This window comes from Moschus berezovskii, chromosome 18 (assembly GCF_049115385.1).
Source record: "Moschus berezovskii isolate FMDL1 chromosome 18, NW_MosBer_1.0, whole genome shotgun sequence".
Lineage (NCBI taxonomy): Eukaryota > Metazoa > Chordata > Mammalia > Artiodactyla > Moschidae > Moschus > Moschus berezovskii.
This window is the reverse complement of record NC_142477.1, coordinates 59,385,599-59,406,143: the sequence shown is the minus strand read 5'-3', so window position 1 is coordinate 59,406,143 and position 20,545 is coordinate 59,385,599. Positions and strand designations below refer to the sequence as shown.

At 39.5% G+C, this 20,545-nt stretch overlaps 2 protein-coding genes across 3 annotated transcripts in view; one reads left to right on the top strand and one right to left on the bottom strand.

Moving 5' to 3' along the window:
• The first annotated feature begins 269 nt into the window (after window positions 1–269).
• Window positions 270–6,005, top strand: SMIM15 (small integral membrane protein 15). 2 transcript variants are annotated; one of them, XM_088827718.1, is made up of 3 exons: window positions 270–409; window positions 2,289–2,409; window positions 3,457–6,005. In XM_088827718.1, the coding sequence occupies exon 3, from the start codon at window positions 3,469–3,471 to the stop codon at window positions 3,691–3,693; it is 225 nt and encodes a 74-aa protein (XP_088683844.1). In that variant the 5' UTR covers window positions 270–409; window positions 2,289–2,409; window positions 3,457–3,468; the 3' UTR covers window positions 3,694–6,005. The 2 variants fall into 2 exon arrangements, with proteins under 2 accessions (XP_088683844.1, XP_088683843.1); XM_088827717.1 differs by lacking the exon at window positions 270–409 and adding an exon at window positions 416–849.
• A 1,232-nt stretch (window positions 6,006–7,237) lies between these two features.
• Window positions 7,238–20,545, bottom strand: part of NDUFAF2 (NADH:ubiquinone oxidoreductase complex assembly factor 2) — a 178,865-nt gene continuing 165,557 nt past the window's right edge. Inside the window, exon 4 of the mRNA XM_055422015.2 lies at window positions 7,238–10,465. Coding sequence (XP_055277990.1) covers window positions 10,217–10,465 — 249 coding nt within the window. The 3' untranslated portion in view covers window positions 7,238–10,216. The remainder of the gene's footprint in view (window positions 10,466–20,545) is intronic.

The following is a 20,545-nucleotide window of genomic DNA, read 5'->3' as shown; positions in this document are numbered from 1 at the left end:
CCTTTCTCGGCCGCCGCTCCTTGGTCGGCGGTGCCGGGGGTCACGGACCTCACCCACCGGGGCCCTCCACCCTCGGCCAGGCTCCCGCAGGGGAGCGGCTGTTCTCCTGATGGCCTCGGGGGGCAAAGGGAGCGGGTCCTCAGCGCTTCCAGACCGGCTCCCAGAGACCGGAGCCCGCCGGGCCCCGGGCCAGACCCCGGCCGGGCGCCGCCGCTCACCTCGAGCGGCCTCACCTGCCTCGGCCCGGAAACCCGGGCGCGCCCCGCCCTCCCCGCGCCCCCGGGACGCGCGCCGCAATGGCGCAGCCGGAAGCTGGCCGCTCGACTTCCCCGGGCCGGACCCGGGCGGGGGCCGGCTGTGGGCGGGCTGGGCGCGTCGCGGCTTCCGCCTTCCCGCTTCCGGCCTGGAGGTGAGTGGGGGCTGCGGGTCCGAGCCCGTGGTCCGCGGCGAGCTGTAGGGGCGGCGGTTGGGGGGTCGCTCCCGCGGGTTTCGCCCCGCTGCTCAGCGGAGGTGGCTTCGGCGCCGGCGGCCCAGGGTGTGGCGGCGGCGACCCCTGATTCCCGGGGGCCGCCGGCTGTTGGAGCCCCGCCGGGCCCGCGCTCGCCCAGGCGGAGGGTCGGGGAAGCGTGGCCCCAGAGGCGGGCCGCCGGGCAGGGTGAGCACGGGTGAGCGAGGGGAAAGCACAGGGAGAGGAGAGTGCGGGGGGCTGCGAAGTGCCCTCAGCTTCGGGCGCCGTGCTGGTCTCATCCGAAGATCACGCCTGGTGGATCCTTTTCGGAAGGGAGAAGAATATTCTTTAACGTGTGGAGGGCGCTTGCACCTGGGGTCCGAAACTGAGGTGCACGGGAGGTGTGTATCCTGTGGATGGTAACTCCTTTCTCTATTAATGTCTAAGAATCTGCCATAACTAGGCCCTTCACTTCCGCCTTCCTCTTTACTGCAAAGTTCTTTTGCAGGACTCTGAATCTTGCATTAGTTAATTCATTACTGGGTTGGAGAAGCTGAAAAAACAGATGGGGATCTGTAGAGTCTAGTCTTCACTGTGTGGGTGGGGGCGTACGAATTGGGGGTGGGGGAAGGCTAGGAACTTTATTTAACAGCAAAGGAATTTTGTGTCTTCAGGCAAAAATATGAAGGGATTTTGATAGGATATAATTAAAACCAATCATGGTAGTTCGTTTAGGTAATGGAATTGTGGGTGACATATTTTGTTTTGCTTATCTCTGATTTTTCTGTAAAGGACACAAATTATATAATGAGACTAAACAACCTTTTTAAGAGTAAAGCGGTGTTTGATTTTGAAATTAGTAAGGTCCTCCCTTACTAACTCAAAATGAAACAAACCTAACCCTGTAAAAATATAAAAAGTTCAAGAACTAGGAATGGATATGCTGCAGCAGGTCGGTTGAAATAAGTAATTGAGTAAAAATATTTGATCTCCATTTTTTGGGGCTCCAAAATCACTTCGGATGCTGATTGCAGCCATGAAATTAAAAGACGCTTGCTCCTTGGAAGGAAAGTTATGACCAGCCTAGATAGCATATTAAAAAGCAGAGACATTACTTTGCCAACAAAGGTCCGTCTAGTCAAGGCTATGGTTTTTCCCGTGGTCATGTATGGATGTGAGAGTTGGACTGTGAAGAAAGCTGATCGCCTAAGAATTGATGCTTTTGAACTGTGGTGTTGGAGAAGACTCTTGAGAGTCCCTTGGACTGCAAGGAAATCCAACCAGTCCATTCTAAAAGAGATCAATCCTGGGTGTTCATTGGAAGGACTTATGCTAAAGCTGAAACTCCAGTACTTTGGCCACCTCATGCGATGAGTTGACTCACTGGAAAAGAGTCTGATGCTAGGAGGGATTGGGGGTAGGAGGAGACAGGGATGGCAGAGAATGAGATGGCTGGATGGCATCACCGACTCGATGGACATGAGTTTGAGTGAACTCCGGAAGTTGGTGATGGACAGGGAGGCCTGGCGTGCTGTGGTTCATGGGGTCGCAAAGTGTCGGACAGGACTGAGCGACTGAACTGAACTGAACTGAACTGATTTGATCTCCAGTAATGAGGAGCTTCTTCCAGGGCATTTTAGTTGTGAAATTATGTCTTAAGATTAGAAAGAAATAGATACTGAATGTATTTAATATGCCAAGCAACTTTACATGTTATTTATAGGTTGCATATACAGAATTTACAATTTTAACGTTTAAAATTGTATTATAATTTATTCCTTAAGGTTGTGACTTTATGGTTTTTTTTTTGTCTATTCTTTTCAACCTAACCATTATATAGAATTTAAGCCTTCTCTCAGAAGTCTATTGGTAGAGTTAAAGAAGACAGCCAACCAAAGATCATCTGAAATTGTGACTGGCTGATAATCCCAGGACAAAATTAGAGATCACTAAAGCATAAGGTATATGACTTTTTAAATCCAAGCTATTCTAATTCTCCACTTTGAATGGAGATTGACACAAATATGAAAGGTTGAAAAGTCTCTGGGGCAAAATAGAAAATATCACTCAAATCCACAACATCCTCATTTGCAAGATGGCTCTTCTTTACTGACTCACAGTGGAACAAAAGGCATGGGACCTGTAATGGTTAATTTTCTTATCTGTTAAGTTTGTTCTCATTTACTATATTATGTCCTCAACGCTGAAGGAGGGCATAAAATTGCATGTCATCTTTTGCTTTTCTCTCTTTGCATATGAATGGATAATACCATGGTTCCCTTACCTTCTTGTTTCATTTCGGAAACAGCCATGCATTATGTCCCTTTCTCCAGGCATTTCACATACTCTTGACTTTCAGACACCAAATTTGATGATTGTACTTCTGTTGTGGAGGTTTAGTCGTTAAGTTGTGTCTGACTTTTTGCAACCCCATGGATTGTAGCCCACCAGGCTCCTCTGTCCATGGGATTCTCCAGGCATGAATACTGGAATGGGTTGCCATTTCCTTCTCTAGAGGATCTTCCTGACCCAGGGATTGAACCCATGTCTCCTGCATTGCAGGCAGATTCTTTACTGACTGAACCACCACTTTTGTTAATTAGAACTTAATAAGGCTGTGTCAGAAGATGACATATGGGATTCAGCTGTTCCCTGGAATAAGCACATAAAACTCAAGATTCTTATAAAACTCTGCTGCTAAAGTTTGTCTCGAGTGTAGGAGGCATGCGAGAATGCACAGTCCTTATAACAGATTCCACATACTTTTTTTTTTTCCCCTCTTCTGTATCTTCACATCTTTTAAGTATCACTCTTCTGGTTGTCTTAAGTGAATTATTTTTTCTTTTTGGAAATATTAGTCCTTATTAAAATAGTACTTTTTAAAACCAAACAAAAAACTATTGAGTGATAATAGAATTCTGATTAACTGTTTGGTGTAACCTTTTCAAAATTTGATTAACCACGCAATCTTTTCTCTTGTCTTTCACCCTTCTCACCCCTTTTCTAAGGCCTCCACGAAGATGTTTGATTTAAAGGCTTGGGCTGAGTATGTTGTGGAATGGGCTGCAAAGGACCCATATGGCTTCCTTACAACAGTTATTTTGGCTCTGACTCCATTGTTTCTAGCAAGTGCTGTGCTGTCTTGGAAATTGGCCAAGATGATTGAGGCCAGGGAAAAGGAGCAAAAGAAGAAACAAAAACGTCAAGAAAACATTGCAAAAGCTAAACGACTAAAAAAGGATTGAAGGAATGAACAGGCTGTGCATCCAGAGGAAAGTTGTTTGGGAAATTATGCATCTTTGAAAGGACCCATTAAGGTTTATTTTTGGATCTTATGACAGTATTATTAAATGAAGTCTGAGTCTGTGGAAGAACCATGTCAATTCTCACCTGTACTGTAGCAACTTTTCGGCTTCGGTATAGAAGTCTGTTGACAGTTATTGTAAATTGGCATTTATTATGCTACAGATTCTTATAGACTTTCATTTTCTTTTTTGCAGCTTATGTATGAATACTAAAATGAAAACATCCTGTGAAGAAAAGTGGCTTTAGATTATGAACTCTATTCAAATAATAGCTTAAAATGTGGTCCTCTTCTGGACAAAGGAGATTAAGAATGCAAAAATCAAGAGTTGTTCTGAGCAGAAAAGCGTGGTTTGGCTTAAAAGATCTATGGTGTATTAATTACATCTCTTATTAGTTATTTTTTGAAATAGAATCATTTCTGGTTTTCTCAAAGCAAAATAATATCATTCAATGAGTACTTCTCTATTTTCTGTATTTTTCTTATTTTAGCTTTTGAGATACTGGTAATTACCAGATAGTCTGCATTTTTAAAAATCTAATTTTATAAAGAATTTTCTTGTTATCTTGACTGTGTAGAATACCACCTCCTGGATATAATCATTTTTGTACTTAGGAACACTGCCATTTTCTTAGAGATGACTTGAGTAGAGTAACACTATGATTTAAAGCTTAAGAGTAAACATGCCAAATCTGTAGTACCTTGGAACCAGTTTATTCTCACTTGTGCTAAGTAGAAATGTGAAGTAGTTAATATGTCTTATCAGATAATTTGCTGATTATATAGATACCACTTTTGTTTTTTATTCCATTCTTTGTTTTAATTCATGTGGTGGTGATGTCCTTTTTTGATCAGACAGGTTCACAGTGAAAATTAAAACTTCAACTTTCTTTTAAGGAACTTGAGTTACAGTTATGTCATGTGTCATAAAGTCTTAAAAATTTTGTTTGCATTGTATGAGTGAAAAAGGTGTAAATTGTGTCAAAATGAGAATGTTAGAAATAAAGAAGTAAAGGCTATTTCTTTCAGTTAAATAGTATAATTGTACCTTTTTACTCTTTAACATGACTTTTTTAAATGTATGGTTGATAATTTTGTTTTCAGTAATTAATAGCTTATTAATCTTTTCCTCACCTCTAATGATGAATTTTAAATTGCAAAAATTTTCCAATTGCTTTAATTTAAAAATGAAACCAGATATTGAAATAAATTTGATACTTTTTTATAAAGAGGTCCTGAGCTTTTTTGGGGGGGAGGGGATAATAATTCAGGTTAGATACGTTATAGAAGTTAAACCTTTCAAAGGGTTATGAATTTCATTTGTAGATAAACATACAGCTGACCCTTGAACAGCACAGGGTTAGGAACATTTGCCCTCCCTCTCAGTTGAAAATAACTTATAGTGGACCCTCACTATACACTGTTCTTACGTACAGATTCTCTGTATCTGCAGTCCCTCATCCATGGATTCAACCAGCCCTGGATCATGCAGTATTGGAGTACTTACTATTGAAAAACTGTATAAGCCACCCCACACAGTTTGGACCATGTTCTTCAAGGGTCAACTGTACTTGTAAAAGTTGAGAGCAGTGTTTCTCCAATCTGAGAATCTAAGGACCTCTGGGAATGTTTATGGACTGGTTTGAACAATACTTAATTACTATTATTTTGTCAGTTTCTTCTTGATGCAAGCAACACTGCAACTCCAGGCACTGAAATAATTAAGTGTTTAATTACAAATTAGTTATTCAGGTGATCTAGGATGTGCTTTTTATATTATTGAAATGAAAATTTTTAGTTATCTACTAAAGCTATGGTTTCATTGTTCATTTTGACAGTTAAAAGGTATTTAACTAAAATAGGCTTTTCCTTGGTTCCTGTTGGTCTTAATACAGTTTTGTATTTCTTTGACATAGGCTGTTTGTTGTTTCTTCAGCTTTTCCCAGTGTTTATGAGGCCATTTTATACATTTGAGATCAACAAGGTTTTACAGTATTTGTATCTATATGTTGTGTGTGTTGCAGGGGTAGGGATGTATTACATCCTGATAAACCCATTCAGTTCAGTTCAGTCGCTCAGTCGTGTCCAACTCTTTGTGACCCCATGAATCACAGCATGCCAGGCCTCCCTGTTCATCACCAACTCCCAGAGTTCACTCAAACTCATGTCCATCGAGTTGGTGATGCCATCCAGCCACCTCATTCTCTGTCGTCCCCTTCTCCTCCCACCCCCATTCCCTTCCAGCATCAGAGTCTTTTCCAGTGAGTCAACTCGTCGCATGAGGTGGCCAAAGTATTGGAGTTTCAGCTTTAGCATCAGTCCTTCCAATGAACACCCAGGACTGATCTCCTTTAGAATGGACTGGTTGGATCTCCTTTTAGTCCAAGGGACTCTCAAGAGTCTTCTCCAGCACCACAGTTCAAAAGCATCAATTCTTCAGCGATCAGCTTTCTTCACAGTCCAACTCTCACATCCATACATGACCACTGGAAAAACCATAGCCTTGTCTAGACGGACCTTTGTTGGCAAAGTAATGTCTCTGCTTTTTAATATGCTATCTAGGTTGGTCATATTGAAAATTTACTGAATAATGTACTGAAATGGTAACCCACTCCAGTATTATTGCCTGGAGAATCCCATGGATGGAGAAGCCTGGTAGGCTACAGTCCACAGGGTCGCAAAGAGTCGGACATGACTGAGCGACTGAACAGAACAGAATGTACTGAAAGTCAAAAACAGGATGGTTGTGTGGGAACAGGCTAAGTGTGGCTATCAGTTGTTCACTTGCGATTGCGTGACTGGCAGCTGTGGCTTCATGCCACTGCTCAGCATAAAGAGTGTTCTATCGTATACCACTAGCCTGAGAAAAGAGCAAACTTAACAGTTTCTGTTCAGTATCATAAAGTTGAAAAATTAAGTTGGGGACTTCATTATTATGGGGTTTGATAACTTAATTATTGTGAGGTTTGATATTCTTCAGAAAAATCAGTCTGTTATACTATTACAATTGAATCCTACTTACTGTTACCCAGAATACTTCTTTTAAAAACTACCAACCTATTATATTTCTGAAGTTCTTAGAAGCAGTATAATCAATTTACCTTTTATGGCTGGTTTTGAAGGAAAAACAGACTGCCTATATCAAACAGTATACTGCCTCCCTTCCCAAAAGTTTGTGCATCAGAATTTGACCCATAGTGTCCTGTGGTAAACTTCAGTATGGTGTTATTGTATCAGATGGACAAGGGCATTTTAAACTTACTTCCTGACATGACAGTGAGCAAAAGAAATAAGCTTCTGATGCAGTGAGCTGGAAACCCAAGGCTGAGGTCCACTGTAACAAACAGCTGCTCACCCATCCTTGGGGGCACTTTATACCTCACCTGGATTTAAGTTAAAGGAAGTGTGATTTAAGTTAAAGGAAGTGTGATTCCTATTTAGGAATGGTTGTTTTTATGTTTGCAACTGAATATAGGCCCATTTTGATTTGCTTCATGTCTGTGATAAACGTGTAAGGACAAAGTCTGTATTTCTCAAACATATTAAAAGGGGTTCTGTGTTTAAATACCAAAAGTTTGGGAAACGGGGTAAAGCAATTCATTTCTGCATGATTTCTTGGAGTCTTTTAGGTTACCTTGATTATCGTAGACTTTCCTCCCCTCTTTTCTGCCCTTCCTCAAAGAACACAAACAGTTTGAGAAAGCCTAGTCTAAGTGAATTCAGGTTACATTTTAAATAGTGTGCTTAATGAGATAGATAGCATTAAAAAAATCAATATGATGGTATTGAATCAAGGCTGATGAAAGTAAATAAATGACAGATCTGTTTGTAAAAATAGGAATTAAAAAGGATAACACAGTGGGGAAAATTATTTCTTCCATCTTTTATTTTTTTTTTTTATTTTTAACTTCAGATATCTAACAGGCTAGACTTATATGGTTAAACCCAACAAGCAGTACATGTATACTTGAACAATTTGTATAATAAGGGCTTTGGAGAGAAAAATGCTATATGCATGTATAGAAGAGGCATAGGAAGTCAGGAAGGATTTATCTGAGAGTAGTTAAGGTATATATGATACTATTATAAAATGAACATTTTAACTTCTGAAATTAAAACTGCATGGGTTTGGAGTCTGCTGGAAGAGATGATGAAAAACATTTTCATTAGAAAACTTGCAAATACCCCAAATATAACTATTTAAAATATGAAATAATGGTAGACAAGTAAATATTTTATGTAAAACTTTGATTCTGCTGTGCATGTGGCTGGCCTAGAAGCCTTGTATAAAAACAAGATTATTTAGAAAGGCAGTCTTACTTAGGTCAAGTTTATAGTCTTGTTTTTATGTAGGACTAAATGTTCTCAGAACCCTGTTCTGATACCACCTAACAGTATAACCAGTCATCCTAAAAATGTTAGTCTAGAGGGAAGTAGTGTGGATGGATTACTACAAACTTTATTCTTACCTCTCAAAATCACTTTGAAAGTGCACACTTTAATGAGTGGGCCAGTATCATCTTCTTACTGTTAACTATTGGCTAAGATTTTCTTTTTTGTAAAACAGGTATTTTAAAATGAAAACTATACAAATTAAAATTAATGTAAATTCTGTCATATATATTAAGATACTTATAAACTCCCACTCCAGTATTCTTGCCAGGAGAATTCCATGGACAGAGGAGCCTGATGGGCTACAGTCCATACGGTTGCAGAGTTGGGCAGGACTGAGTGACTGAGCACACATGCACACACAAAATAACCTACATGCAAACATCTGTAAAAGACGTATACAGAATACAATTAATAAGCTGGCAGGAATTTGGTAGCAGAAGCATTCTATTCTAGCATGTTAGAATTTATAATTTTTCCTGTAATCAAGGATTCAAGGACATGTTACTTTACAGTCAATTACACAACAAATTTTATGTCTTTATATTGCCTAGGAGCTGGTTCCTTTTTTGCCTAACTTTGGTAAAATGTAATACTACTTTATAATAATGTAAACAGACAGAATAATTTACCTGATAGTAACAGGGCTGCTTGAATGTAATATTACCTAAGGGCTTTTTTGGTTATTCCTTAAGTATTATGGTGATTACATTTGATTACTTGTTTTAGTGTAACATTTTATAAATGTTTCTGTAGTTTATTTCTTAAATAATTAAACATTTTACCATTAGGTAAAAATCTCAACCTATGTGTTTTTAGGAATTCATTATTAAACACTTAACCAAGGATTTTCTTATATTATTCAGAGCATTAAGATCTGAGTCTTTTCTTCAGTCCATGTTTATTGAGTTGTTACAATGCCAAACACTGAGGATCTCTATATTAGAACTATTAGAACTATGTTAGAACTGGGAGAGGGGTTTGGGAGAAAATGGATACATTTCATGGCTGACTCCCTTTGCTGTTCACCTGAAACTACCATAACGTTGATAATCAGCTATACCCCAATACAAAATAAAAAGTTCAAAGTTTGAGAAAGAAAACCATAAATGGAAAAAAAAAACAGAACTGTTAGCAAGAGAAACTTGGTTGTGCACTTCAGAAAGTGTATGACCTTTCTAAAACACTTTTGTATATAATCTGTTTTAATGTTATCATGTATCTATACTTTTCTTCAATATACAAATCACTGTAATCTCAAGTAACAGTGGAATCACTTTCTGAGAAGTTTGCTCTATTTTCCATTTCTTCAAAGTAATTTTTAATCTTACAGAACTTAACTATTACTGTACCATTTCTTTGTTTACTGTCCTTTCAGACTATCGTGATAGATTCTTTACTGGTCCAAATTCCTTTCTTTAAAACTCCAACCTCAATCCCACCATAAACTATCTTTTGTCCCATCTACTCATCAAGATAGTCTTTTTTTTTTTCATTTATCAAGGAAATTTTCTTGGCTTCCACATGCCTCATCCAAGTTCATGTTTTTTATTAGTCCTTTAGAATCCTTTAGAATCGATAGAGATTATAGTCCTTTAGAATCTATAGAAATAGCAGTCTTCTAAGCTCAAAATTTACCCTTACCATTTCTACCTAGATACATGAGAGCAATCCAAAGAGGGAAAAATCTAAGAAAATTCATAAACAGAGAATTTCTATAGATCCTTTAGAATTATAGAAATTAGTCCTTTAGAATCTATAGAAATAGCAGTCTTCTCCTGAGCTCAGTATTTATTTACCATTTCGATCAAGATATATGGAAGCAAATAAAAGAGGAAAAAGCTAAGCAAATTTATAAACAGAGAATGATGACTAAATAAACAAAGTGAAGGATTTAAGTCTACAAGAAGTTAGGTTTTGATGGCTGATAATCTCACACACAACAGTAAAAACAAGATCTTAAACTTAACGGAAAAGAGAACTAGAGTAGAGTTGGAAAGCACAAAGCAACTTTTTATTTTTATTTGTCAAAATAGCTACATACATACAAATAAAATTTTACCACAGTATATTCACTGACTGTGGCCCTTGTCATCTTGTGGCAGCCAGGATCCCGGCTGAAAGGTTTTGCCAGTGCTGGTGGGAGTCGCTGAGGGTTCGTCTTTTCCAAAGTATGGAGCAGAGGCATGCCCTTTAATCTGAGTTTGAACTGGTAGAGGAAGTTCCTTGTTGTTCTCCTCCTGAAGAAACTTTTCTTTTTCATAAAAATCTTGGCTTTTCATTTGAATTTCTTCTCTATATTTTTCATTCTTCATTATTTCCTGCATACATATATAAATGGAAGAAATCATTAAATTTCTAGTTAGAAGAAAACCAAAACTACAGGTTTTATAAAAATAAAATAGCTCATAAAAAAATAAAGTACATATAGACATGATACTTGCTTTGCATTTAAGTAATATATAGATACATACAGGGTAACTTTGAAAAAGCTAATCAGATAGCTTTTTCAAAGTTACCCTGTATGTATCTATATAGTTATGTCCTGGTATACAATAATAAAAAGAAGGGCGGGAACATGAAATAGAGATACTTCCCAGGAAGTGAAACAAACCACTTAACATGAAATATTAGTACATACAGATATGAAATATTACACAAGAGCATAAAAGGTACTCTTATCAAAAGATTTTCCAAATATAATAGCTATTTACTGCCTCAGAGACTAATCATTGATGTGAACTTCTACTGGAGATGAAGTGATGGTGAGAAAGCCTGAGAGAGGTGCTCCTGCCAGTCTTTTCTCTGTGGGACTTAATGCGTGCCAGGATCAAGACCCATCAATTTTCCTCTATCCACCAGAGTGGTATGGCAGTGGAGGACAGACACAGAGTTCAGCATGCCTTCGACACCAGTTGCACAAAGACGCTCTGCTACTGGAAATGCTTCCTCCAGTCAGTGCAAGCAATTTGTGCGATGCAGGTCTATCACTCAGATTTGCTGTTCTATTTGTAAGGAGAAGGCAATGACAAGCCACTCCAGTACTCTTGCCTAGAAAATCCCATGGATGGAGGAGCCTGGTGGGCTGCAGTCTGTGGGGTCGCTATGGGTCGGACACGACTGTGACTTCACTTTCACTTTTCACTTTCACACATTGGAGAAGGAAATGGCAACCCACTCCAGTGTTCTTGCCTGGAGAATCCCAGGGACGGGGGAGCCTGGTGGGCTTCCGTCTATGGGGTCACACAGAGTCGGACACGACTGAAGTGATTTAGCAGCAGCAGCATACCCCCAAACTGGAGAAAGAAATGGCAACCCACTCCAGAATTCTTGCCTGGAGAATCTCATGGAGAGGGGAGCTTGGTGGGCTATGGTCGTGGGACTGCAAAGAGTTGGACACGACTGAGCACACAGCACATACCCCCAAACAACAATGAATCTATAACTGTATTTTACTGAAAATAAGACCATCAAATTTAAGATGCATCACTGATACGTACCACTAAAAAAGGCAATTAAACTTCACATTCTGATTTCAGAGATGTTAAAATTTGAAAAAAATAAGCATCTTAAAAACAGATGAAATAGTAAAAAAAAAAAACAACAGTAATTTTTGCTTATCTGTATTTTCTGATTTTTCTTTAAGAAGATCACAAAAACATCTGATATTTCTTGAAGAATATGTATGTTATTTAAAATGTGTATGTTAGTTGTTTAATCGTGTCCGATTCTTTGTGACCCCATGGACTGAAACCCGCTAGGCTCCTCCATCCATGGAATTTTCCAGGCAAGAATACTGGAGTGGGCTGCCATTTCCTTCTCCAGGGGAATCTTCCTGACCCAGGGATCGAACCCAGGTCTCCCACATTGTAGGCAGACTCTTTACTGTTTGAGTCACCAGTGAAGCCCTGAATATTTCTTGAAGAATATGTATGTTATTTATAATATGTTAACGTAATTAATATCTGACAACATTGTCAAAAACAAGTTCTCTCAAGTTATTTTTTAATATCAAGATTTTAAAAAATTACACATCTGGATATTTAAAAGCATGATGAAATCTTTCTGTTTCTAACATGAATTTCAAGCAAAAATAGTTCTTCAACAAGGTAAACACTGATATTTAAAATCACATTTAAAACAATGTTCTCTACTTCTAGAAAAAGATTTAGGGAGGTTATAACTATAACTATAACTAAACTAAAGCTTCTAGACACAAGAAGGATTCGGCTAATGAAACTTCTCCCCCGAAGCAAACATGTGAGGGAAAGAATATTTATAAATATTCCTGTAATTTCCATAACATAGATCATGTATGAGTAATTTAACAACCATAGTAACTATGAGTTTAGAGATAGCTGCTATGACTGAGAGTGAGAATAGCTAGGCTTTTCCTTTCATATATATATCCTGTAGAATTCTCAAGCCAGGTGACCACTTGTCACAAAGGAAGTCCCTCAATATGATACTGGAAATAATGGAAGTAGATGGAACTCCTTTTTCAGTCTGAGGCCATCTCCACTTCATCTCCAGACTCTGCAAGACCCTCTATGAAGTGATGTGTCAGTATGAAAGCTCTTTCTCCTGGGCAGAATGAGAGGATCAGGATTGCGCGAAATTTGCACTAGTAGCCACCACAGGTAGCAAAACCTACTGAGAAGCTGGTATGCAGCTTGCTTTGCTTTGGTGTAAGAGGGACAGTCACAACACCTTTATGGATTTCAGCTCGACTGCTGTAGTCTTACAGCTGGTGCAAGCCCATGCCTTCTGCATAAAAAGAAACAAGGGCAGAGGACTGTTCTTTTTTTCTGCCTTCACTTTTTTGCTGCCTCTTTACTCACCATACTCTGCCAAGTAGTTTCTTATAGCACCTACTGAGGCAAATAAAAAGCCAATCTGTATATGTTAATTATTTTAACATGAAGATTCAAGACTTTAAAGTTAAAAACATGGAAACCATAGTTTTTCCCCAGAAAATAATTTTTTATCTTTTTTTTTTTTAAAAACTAATGGTTACCAGACCCCTGCTGAAAACTTCCAGAAGGATTAAACTGAACATAAATCACATATGAAGGGAAATCTCGTTTTGTAAATATTTGGAGTAGATAAAATGAAAGTAGTTAGGTAGAAAAAATAGGAATTTGTAGACTAAAAGATAAACAGAAGTAATTTTTAAACAAAGCCTATTTTACAGCAGAAATTACTACAAAACAAAGTATTTCCCCTTAAATTATTTCTTTGGAACAAAGTCACCTTAAGTCTCAATATGTTTATCAACAAAAACATTGGTTATTTCAGCATTTTAGGAATAAACCAAGGGTAAGTAGGTCTTACATAAATGTTTATATGTTTAAAACAAATATTTATCCTTTAACATGGGCTTCCCTGGTGGCTCAGCAGTAAGGAATCTGCTTGCGATGCAGGAGATTGCCTGCAATGCAGGAGAGGTGAGCTTGATCCCTGGGTCGGGAAGATCCCCTGGAGAAGGAAATGGCAATCCACTCCAAAATTCTTGCCTGGGAAACCCCATGGACAGAGGAGCCTGGTGGACCTTGGGTCCATTGTGTCCACTGGGTCGCAAGAGTCAGACACAACTTAGTGACTAAACCACCACCACCTTTATTAAGAAGAGGTGGCAAGAATATACAAAAGAACTGTACTAAAAAGATCTTCACAACCAAGATAATCACGATGGTGTGATCAATTACCTAGAGCCAGACATCCTGGAATGTGAAGTCAAGTGGACCTAAGAAAGCATCACTACGAACTAAGCTAGTGGAGGTGATGGAATTCCAGTTGAACTACTTCAAATCCTGAAAGATGATGCTGTGAAAGTGCTGCACTCAATATGCTAGCAAATTTGGAAAACTCAGCAGTGGCCACAGGACTGGAAAAGGTTAGTTTTCATCCAATCCCAGAGAAATGCAATGCCAAAGAATGCTCACACTACCACACAATTGCACTCATCTCACACGCTAGTAAAGTCATGCTCAAAATTCTCCAAGCCAGGCTTCAGCAGTATGTGAACCGTGAACTTCCAGATGTTCAAGCAGGTTTTAGAAAAGGCAGAGGCACCAGAGATCAAATTGCCAACATCCGCTGGATCATGGAGAAAGCAAGAGAGTTCCAGAAAAACATCTATTTCTGCTTCATTGACTATGCCAAAGCCTTTGACTGTGTGGATCACAATAAACTGTGGAAAATTCTGAAAGAGATGGGAATCCCAGACCACCTGACCCACCTCTTGAGAAACCTGTATGCAGGTCAGGAAGCAACAGTCAGAACTGGACATGGAACAACAGACTGGTTCCAAATAGGAAAAGGAGTACGTCAAGGTTGTATATTGTCACCCTGTTTATTTAACTTATGTGCAGAGTACATCATGAGGAACGCTGGGCTGGAAGAAGCACAAGCTGGAATCAAGATTGCTGGGAGAAATATCAATCACCTCAGATATGCAGATGACACCACCCTTATGGCAGAAAGTGAAGAGGAACTCAAAAGCCTCTTGATGAATGTAAAAGAGGAGAGTGAAAAAGTTGGCTTGAAGCTCAACATTCAGAAAACTAAGATCATGGCATCTGGTCTCATCACTTCAAGGGAAATCGATGGGGAAACAGTGGAAACAGTGTCAGACTTTATTTTTTGGGCTCCAAAATCACTGCAGATGGTGATTGTAGCCATGAAATTAAAAGACGCTTCCTCCTTGGAAGGAAAGTTATGACCAACCTAGATAGTATATTAAAAAGCAGAGACATTACTTTGCCAACAAAGGTCCGTCTAGTCAAGGCTATGCTTTTTCCCATGGTCATGTATGGATGTGAGAGTTGGACTGTGAAGAAAGCTGAGCGCCGAAGAATTTATGCTTTTGAACTGTGGTGCTGGAGAAGACTCTTGAGAGTCCCTTGGGCTGCAAGGAGATCCAACCAGTCCATCCTAAAAGAATCAGTCCTGGGTGTTCATTGGAAGGATTGATGCTAAAGCTGAAACTCCAATACTTTGGCCACCTCATGTGAAGAGTTGACTCACTGGTAAAGACTCTGATGCTGGAAGGGATTGGGGGAAGGAGGAGAAAGGGACAGGCGATGAGATGGCTGGATGGCATCACCGACTCGATGGACATGAGTTTGAGTGAACTCTGGGAGATGGTGATGGACAGGGAGGCCTGGCGTGCTGTGATTCATGGGTTCATAAAGAGTCAGACATGACTGAGCAACTCAACTGAACTGAACATTAAAAAAAAAAACACAGTTGTATGGTATTTTATCACATGCATTACACCATGACTTACTTAATGACTACCTCAATTTTTTCCCAATATTTCACTTTTTCATTTAAAAACAGCACTCTGATGACTATTCACATAGACAGTACTTTTACCCAAGCACACACAGTTTAAATCCCAAATCTACGTTTTACTATCTGTGACACAAAGAAAGTCACCTAATTTTTTCAGGTGCAGTTTCTTTATCTGAATATGGGAATACAGTGACCATGTATGTATAAACATTTATATCTCAAATACTCATATGGATACTATTCACATTGTTTGATCTTCTGAAAATCTGCAGCTAAAAACATGGGCTCTGAAGCAAGACTGCTGCTGTTGCTGCTATGTCACTTCAGTCGTGTCTGACTCTGTGCGACCCCATAGACGGCAGCCCACCAGGCTCCGCCGTCCCTGGGATTCTCCAGGCAAGAACACGAGTGGGCTGCCGTTTCCTTTTCCAGAAGCAAGACTAATTGCATACAAATCTCAGTTCTGCCATCTACTGCTGCTCCGCCTCTCTGTCTCAGTTTCCTCATGTGTCAATTGGGGATTACAATAGTGTCTTCTTCGGTAGGCTATTGTAAAGACTGGGAGATAACTGAGTACTACTGGGCACTTAATAGGACAACAGAAGAGGGTATGAGTGGATTTTTAAATCGTGATTGTTTACTCTGTTCCATTCAAAATAAACACACCAAACTTATACCTGTCCTTCTGTCTTGCCTCAGGGTAGAAGTAAAGTCTCAACACTTATACCTCTAAGTACTTAACAATTTAAGCCACTAATTTGTGACATACATTGAGAAACTATTTGTTGTAAACATTTTGTAAACATTTCCTACATTAATTGCTAATTTTATGAAGAATGAACAAAATTAATAATTTTGCCAGGATTAAAAAAAAAATCTCCAATTTAATGTGCTACAGTCTCCAATAAACACATCAACCATTACCACTGGATTGAGAACTAAGGTGTTAGTAGACACAGCCTACTGACTTGAAAACACAAGATCGAATAACTGGTGCCAGACTAGTTCCTCTGCCACAAACAACTAGTGAGTGAGTGAAAGTTGCTCAGTTGTGTCCGACTCTCTGTGACCCCACTGACTGTGGGTGGGGTCCATGGAATTCTCCAGGCCAGAATACTGGAGTTGGTAGCCTTTCTCTTCAGGGGATCTTCCCAACCGAGGGATTGAACGCAGGACTCCCGTATTGCAGGTGGATTCTTTACCAGCTGAGCCACAAAGGAAGCCAATAAACAACTAGAAAACTGGACAAAAACACTAAACTCTTCAAATACTAAACAGCAGCCGCTGCCTTACTGTGATCCTTGAAAGAAGGGAAACAAATGAGATGACCCCTGTTTCACCTCAGCTTTCAGCCTGGAGGCATATTATAGGCTGCTGCACAGGAACAGGGAACCCGAGCAGGGGTTGGTGATATCGCGAGGTAAAGAGAGAGAGATAGTTGGTTAGGGAGTCTGAGGAAGCTGGAATCTGTGGGGCAGAGCATCAGAACACACACACACAGAGTTCTAGAAACCTGCATAGGAGTACCCTGAGTATTCAGCTGAGTATTAATCTGCATGTGGATGAGACTCTACAGGGTCACGAAGGTCAATTTCTGGCTAAAGAATAACTACTGAGGAACTGTAAACTGAACAGCTGGGCAGCTTGCATGAGACTAGGAGACATCTGCATAGGAGTAAAGATAAATTAGCACACAAGTAGAGATAACGCTAAACTTGCACTGTCCAATACAGTAGAATTTAAATTAATTAAAATAAAATGTAAAATTTAGTTCTTTAAATGTACTAGACACATTTCAAGAGTTTACTAATCAAATGTGACTGGTGGCTACCATCTTGGAAAGTACAGATATAAAACATTTCCATCACTGCAGAAACTCCTATTGAACAGTACTTCTCTAGATCCACCTGAACAAAACTTCAAAATAAAGCCTCTAAAAGCCTGGGCTGATTCACATGTAAATTAATATACTCCAAAACAAACCAACCAAAAAACAAAACCTCAACATTTTTAAACGGACGATAAAAAACCCAGACAGTAAATAATGTACTGTTTCAATGTTTATCATCCAGTCACAAAGAAGGAAAGTGTAATAAAAAACTAGTTAACAGAAGCATGATAGAAATGATGAAATTAATAGATAAGGACTTTATCATAGCTACTATAAATATGTTCAAAGATGTAAAAGAAAATGCAACATAAAAAAAAAACTAGAAACATTTAAAAAGAACCAAATAGAACTTACTAGAGATGAAAAATAATACAAAAATATAAAATGTAGTGGGTATGGTTAACAGCAGATGAAACACTGCAGAAAAACAATGAATCTGAAAACAATGGAAACTATACAAACTGAAGCAAAGGAGAGAAAAAAGGTTAAAAACTGAACCAGAGCCTCAGTGAGCTCTGGGGCAATATTAAGCAGTCTCACATACGTGTAACTGAAATCCCAGAACGAGAAGAGAGGAGAAACAAAATAATGACTAAAAATATATCAAGTAAATAAACATATATATCTACATATCCAAGACACTAAAAAACACTCCAAGTAGGAAAATTATAAAACCAAAGCTTATCAAATCAAATTCCAAAAAACTAATGATAAAGAGAAAATATTTTAAAATCTACAAAAGGACATTTATGAGACAAAGATAAATAATATTGAGTTCTCATCAAAAACAATACAAGGCATATAGAACAATGAAATGACTTTAATATACTGAAAGAAAACAAAAACTGTCCATTTAGAAACCTATATTCAGTGGAAATAGCTTTTAAAAATGAAGGCATGATGATATTTTCAGACCAAAAGAAAGCGGAGTGGGGGGAGTGTTTTTGTCACAATCAAACCTCTATTATAAGAACATTAAAGGAAGTACTTTAGGTTGAAAAATGATACAACATGGAAACCTGAATCTACATAAAGGAATGAATAGTGCCAGAAATATCAGAATGAAGGACTTCATTGCAGGGAAAAATGCTAGACTTTGGGACACTCTGCTAGGTACTCAGTGCCCTGGAACTTTAAGTCAATCCACTCCCAGCTACTTGAGCCCACGAGTAGCATCATCACATTGTGCATTGAAACTACTGCTATAGATTTTGAGGGTTATCATCATTGTATCCCCACCAGAAGGACTTTTCAAGCTTTGAGAAAATGTCAGTTATCACTGAATAGAGGAGAAGTATAGTTTGAAATGAAAGAGGACTGCTGGGAGCATATGCAGCACTCAAATTAACAGCACTACCTGGGAGACAGATGGTGCCTCATTGCCTCCCTACTCCCACCTGACAAACAGCTTTGGCCCACCAAACCTTCCATGTCTTGCAAAACTTCCATTGTCCTGGAAGGACAAAGGCCCTTCTCCACTGAAGCTGACTCTGGTGGGGTGGAGAAACAGCAAGTCATGAATGAGGTCAACTTGTTTCTGAGAAGGTCACATCAAAGAGTCCCCTGGAGTGAAGGACTGAAGGATATCATTCTCAACCAATCTCAGGGAAGAAGAGGAAAAAAACAAAAAACCACACACTGACAACAGAGAAAGCACAAGCTGTACCAAAATCTGGTATTTCAGAACTTTTCCCAAATATGTTGTTCATGAATGACCATTGTTCTGTGACAATCTCATTTCAACAGGCACCAGGGGGTGTTTAGCTGGAGCAAATTAGCTTAGGCTTGAGTTGTTTACAGTAGAGACTTGATATTGGAAAAACAGACAAACTCATTTGTGAAAAGTATCATGTTAAATGTTTGAATTTCTGTATTTCTTTAGTCAAATTATAAATCACCATTGTTTGTGAAGGATTACATTGAAAAGGAGATTAAAAAAAAAAAGCTTTGTATGCCCTTAACAATTTAGCTTAACCTTGTTTTTGTAGTGTAGACAAGTTAACGGTTACTTATTATGTTGGTGGTATTGTTTAGTCGCTAAGTTGTGTCCAACTCTTTGCAACCCTATGGACTGTAGTCCACCAGCCTCCTCTGTCCATGGGATTTTCTGGGCAAGAATACTGAACTGGGTAGCCATTTCCTTTTCCTGGGGATCTTCCTGACCCAGGGATCGAACATGCATCTCCTACACTGGCAAGTGGATTCTTTACTGCTGAGCACCAGAGAAGCCCTTATTGTGTACTACTTATTAATTTGGTGATAAGAACTTAAGGCCCTAAAATGATGCAGCTCAAGTCCTTTTCAATGCTGCTGCTGCTGCTGCTAAGTTGCTTCTGTCGTGTCCGACTCTGTGCGACCCCATAGAGGGCAGCCCACCAGGCTCCCCCGTCCCTGGGATTCTCCAGGCAAGAACACTGGAGTGGGTTGCCATTTCCTTCTCCAATGCATGAAAGTGAAAAGTGAAAGTGAAGTCGCTCAGCCGTGTCCGACTTTTTGCGACCCCAAGGCTACTTCTTTGCTAAGTTCAGTTCAGTTCAGTCCAGTCGCTCAGTCGTGTCGACTCTTTGCAACCCCATGGACTATAGCATTCCAGGCTTCCTGGTCCATCACCAACTCCCAGAGGCTACTCAAACTCATGTCCATTGAGTCGGTGATGCCACCCAACTATCTCATCCTCTTGTTATCCCTTTTGCTAAGAGCCCTGCTTAAGATAAGTACTCTTGCCTGGAAAATCCCATGGATGGAGGAGCTTGGTAGGCTGCAGTCCATGGGGTCGCAAAGAGTCGGACATGACTGAGCAACTTCACTTTCACTTTTCACTTTCATGCATTGGAGAAGGAAATGGCAACCCACTCCAGTGTTCTTGCCTGGAGAATCCCAGGAACGGTGGAGACTGGTGGGCTGCCCTCTATGGGGTCGCACAGAGTCGGACACGACTGAAGTGACTTAGCAGCAGTAGCTGCTTAAGATAAGCCTTTTTAGTAGATGTACTATTGCTCTCCTGAATGTTGCATATTAACAGGTGTGGTAATGACAAAAGAGAGCCATCTCCGGGAGATGGTGAAGGACAGGGAAGCCTGGTGTGCTGCAGTCCATGGGGTCACAAGAGTCAGACAACTGAGCGACTGAACAACAGCAATGACAAGAGTTTTTAAAGTTGTTTTTTCCTTTAGTGAACAAAATACACACAAAAACGAAGGTTGAAAATGCA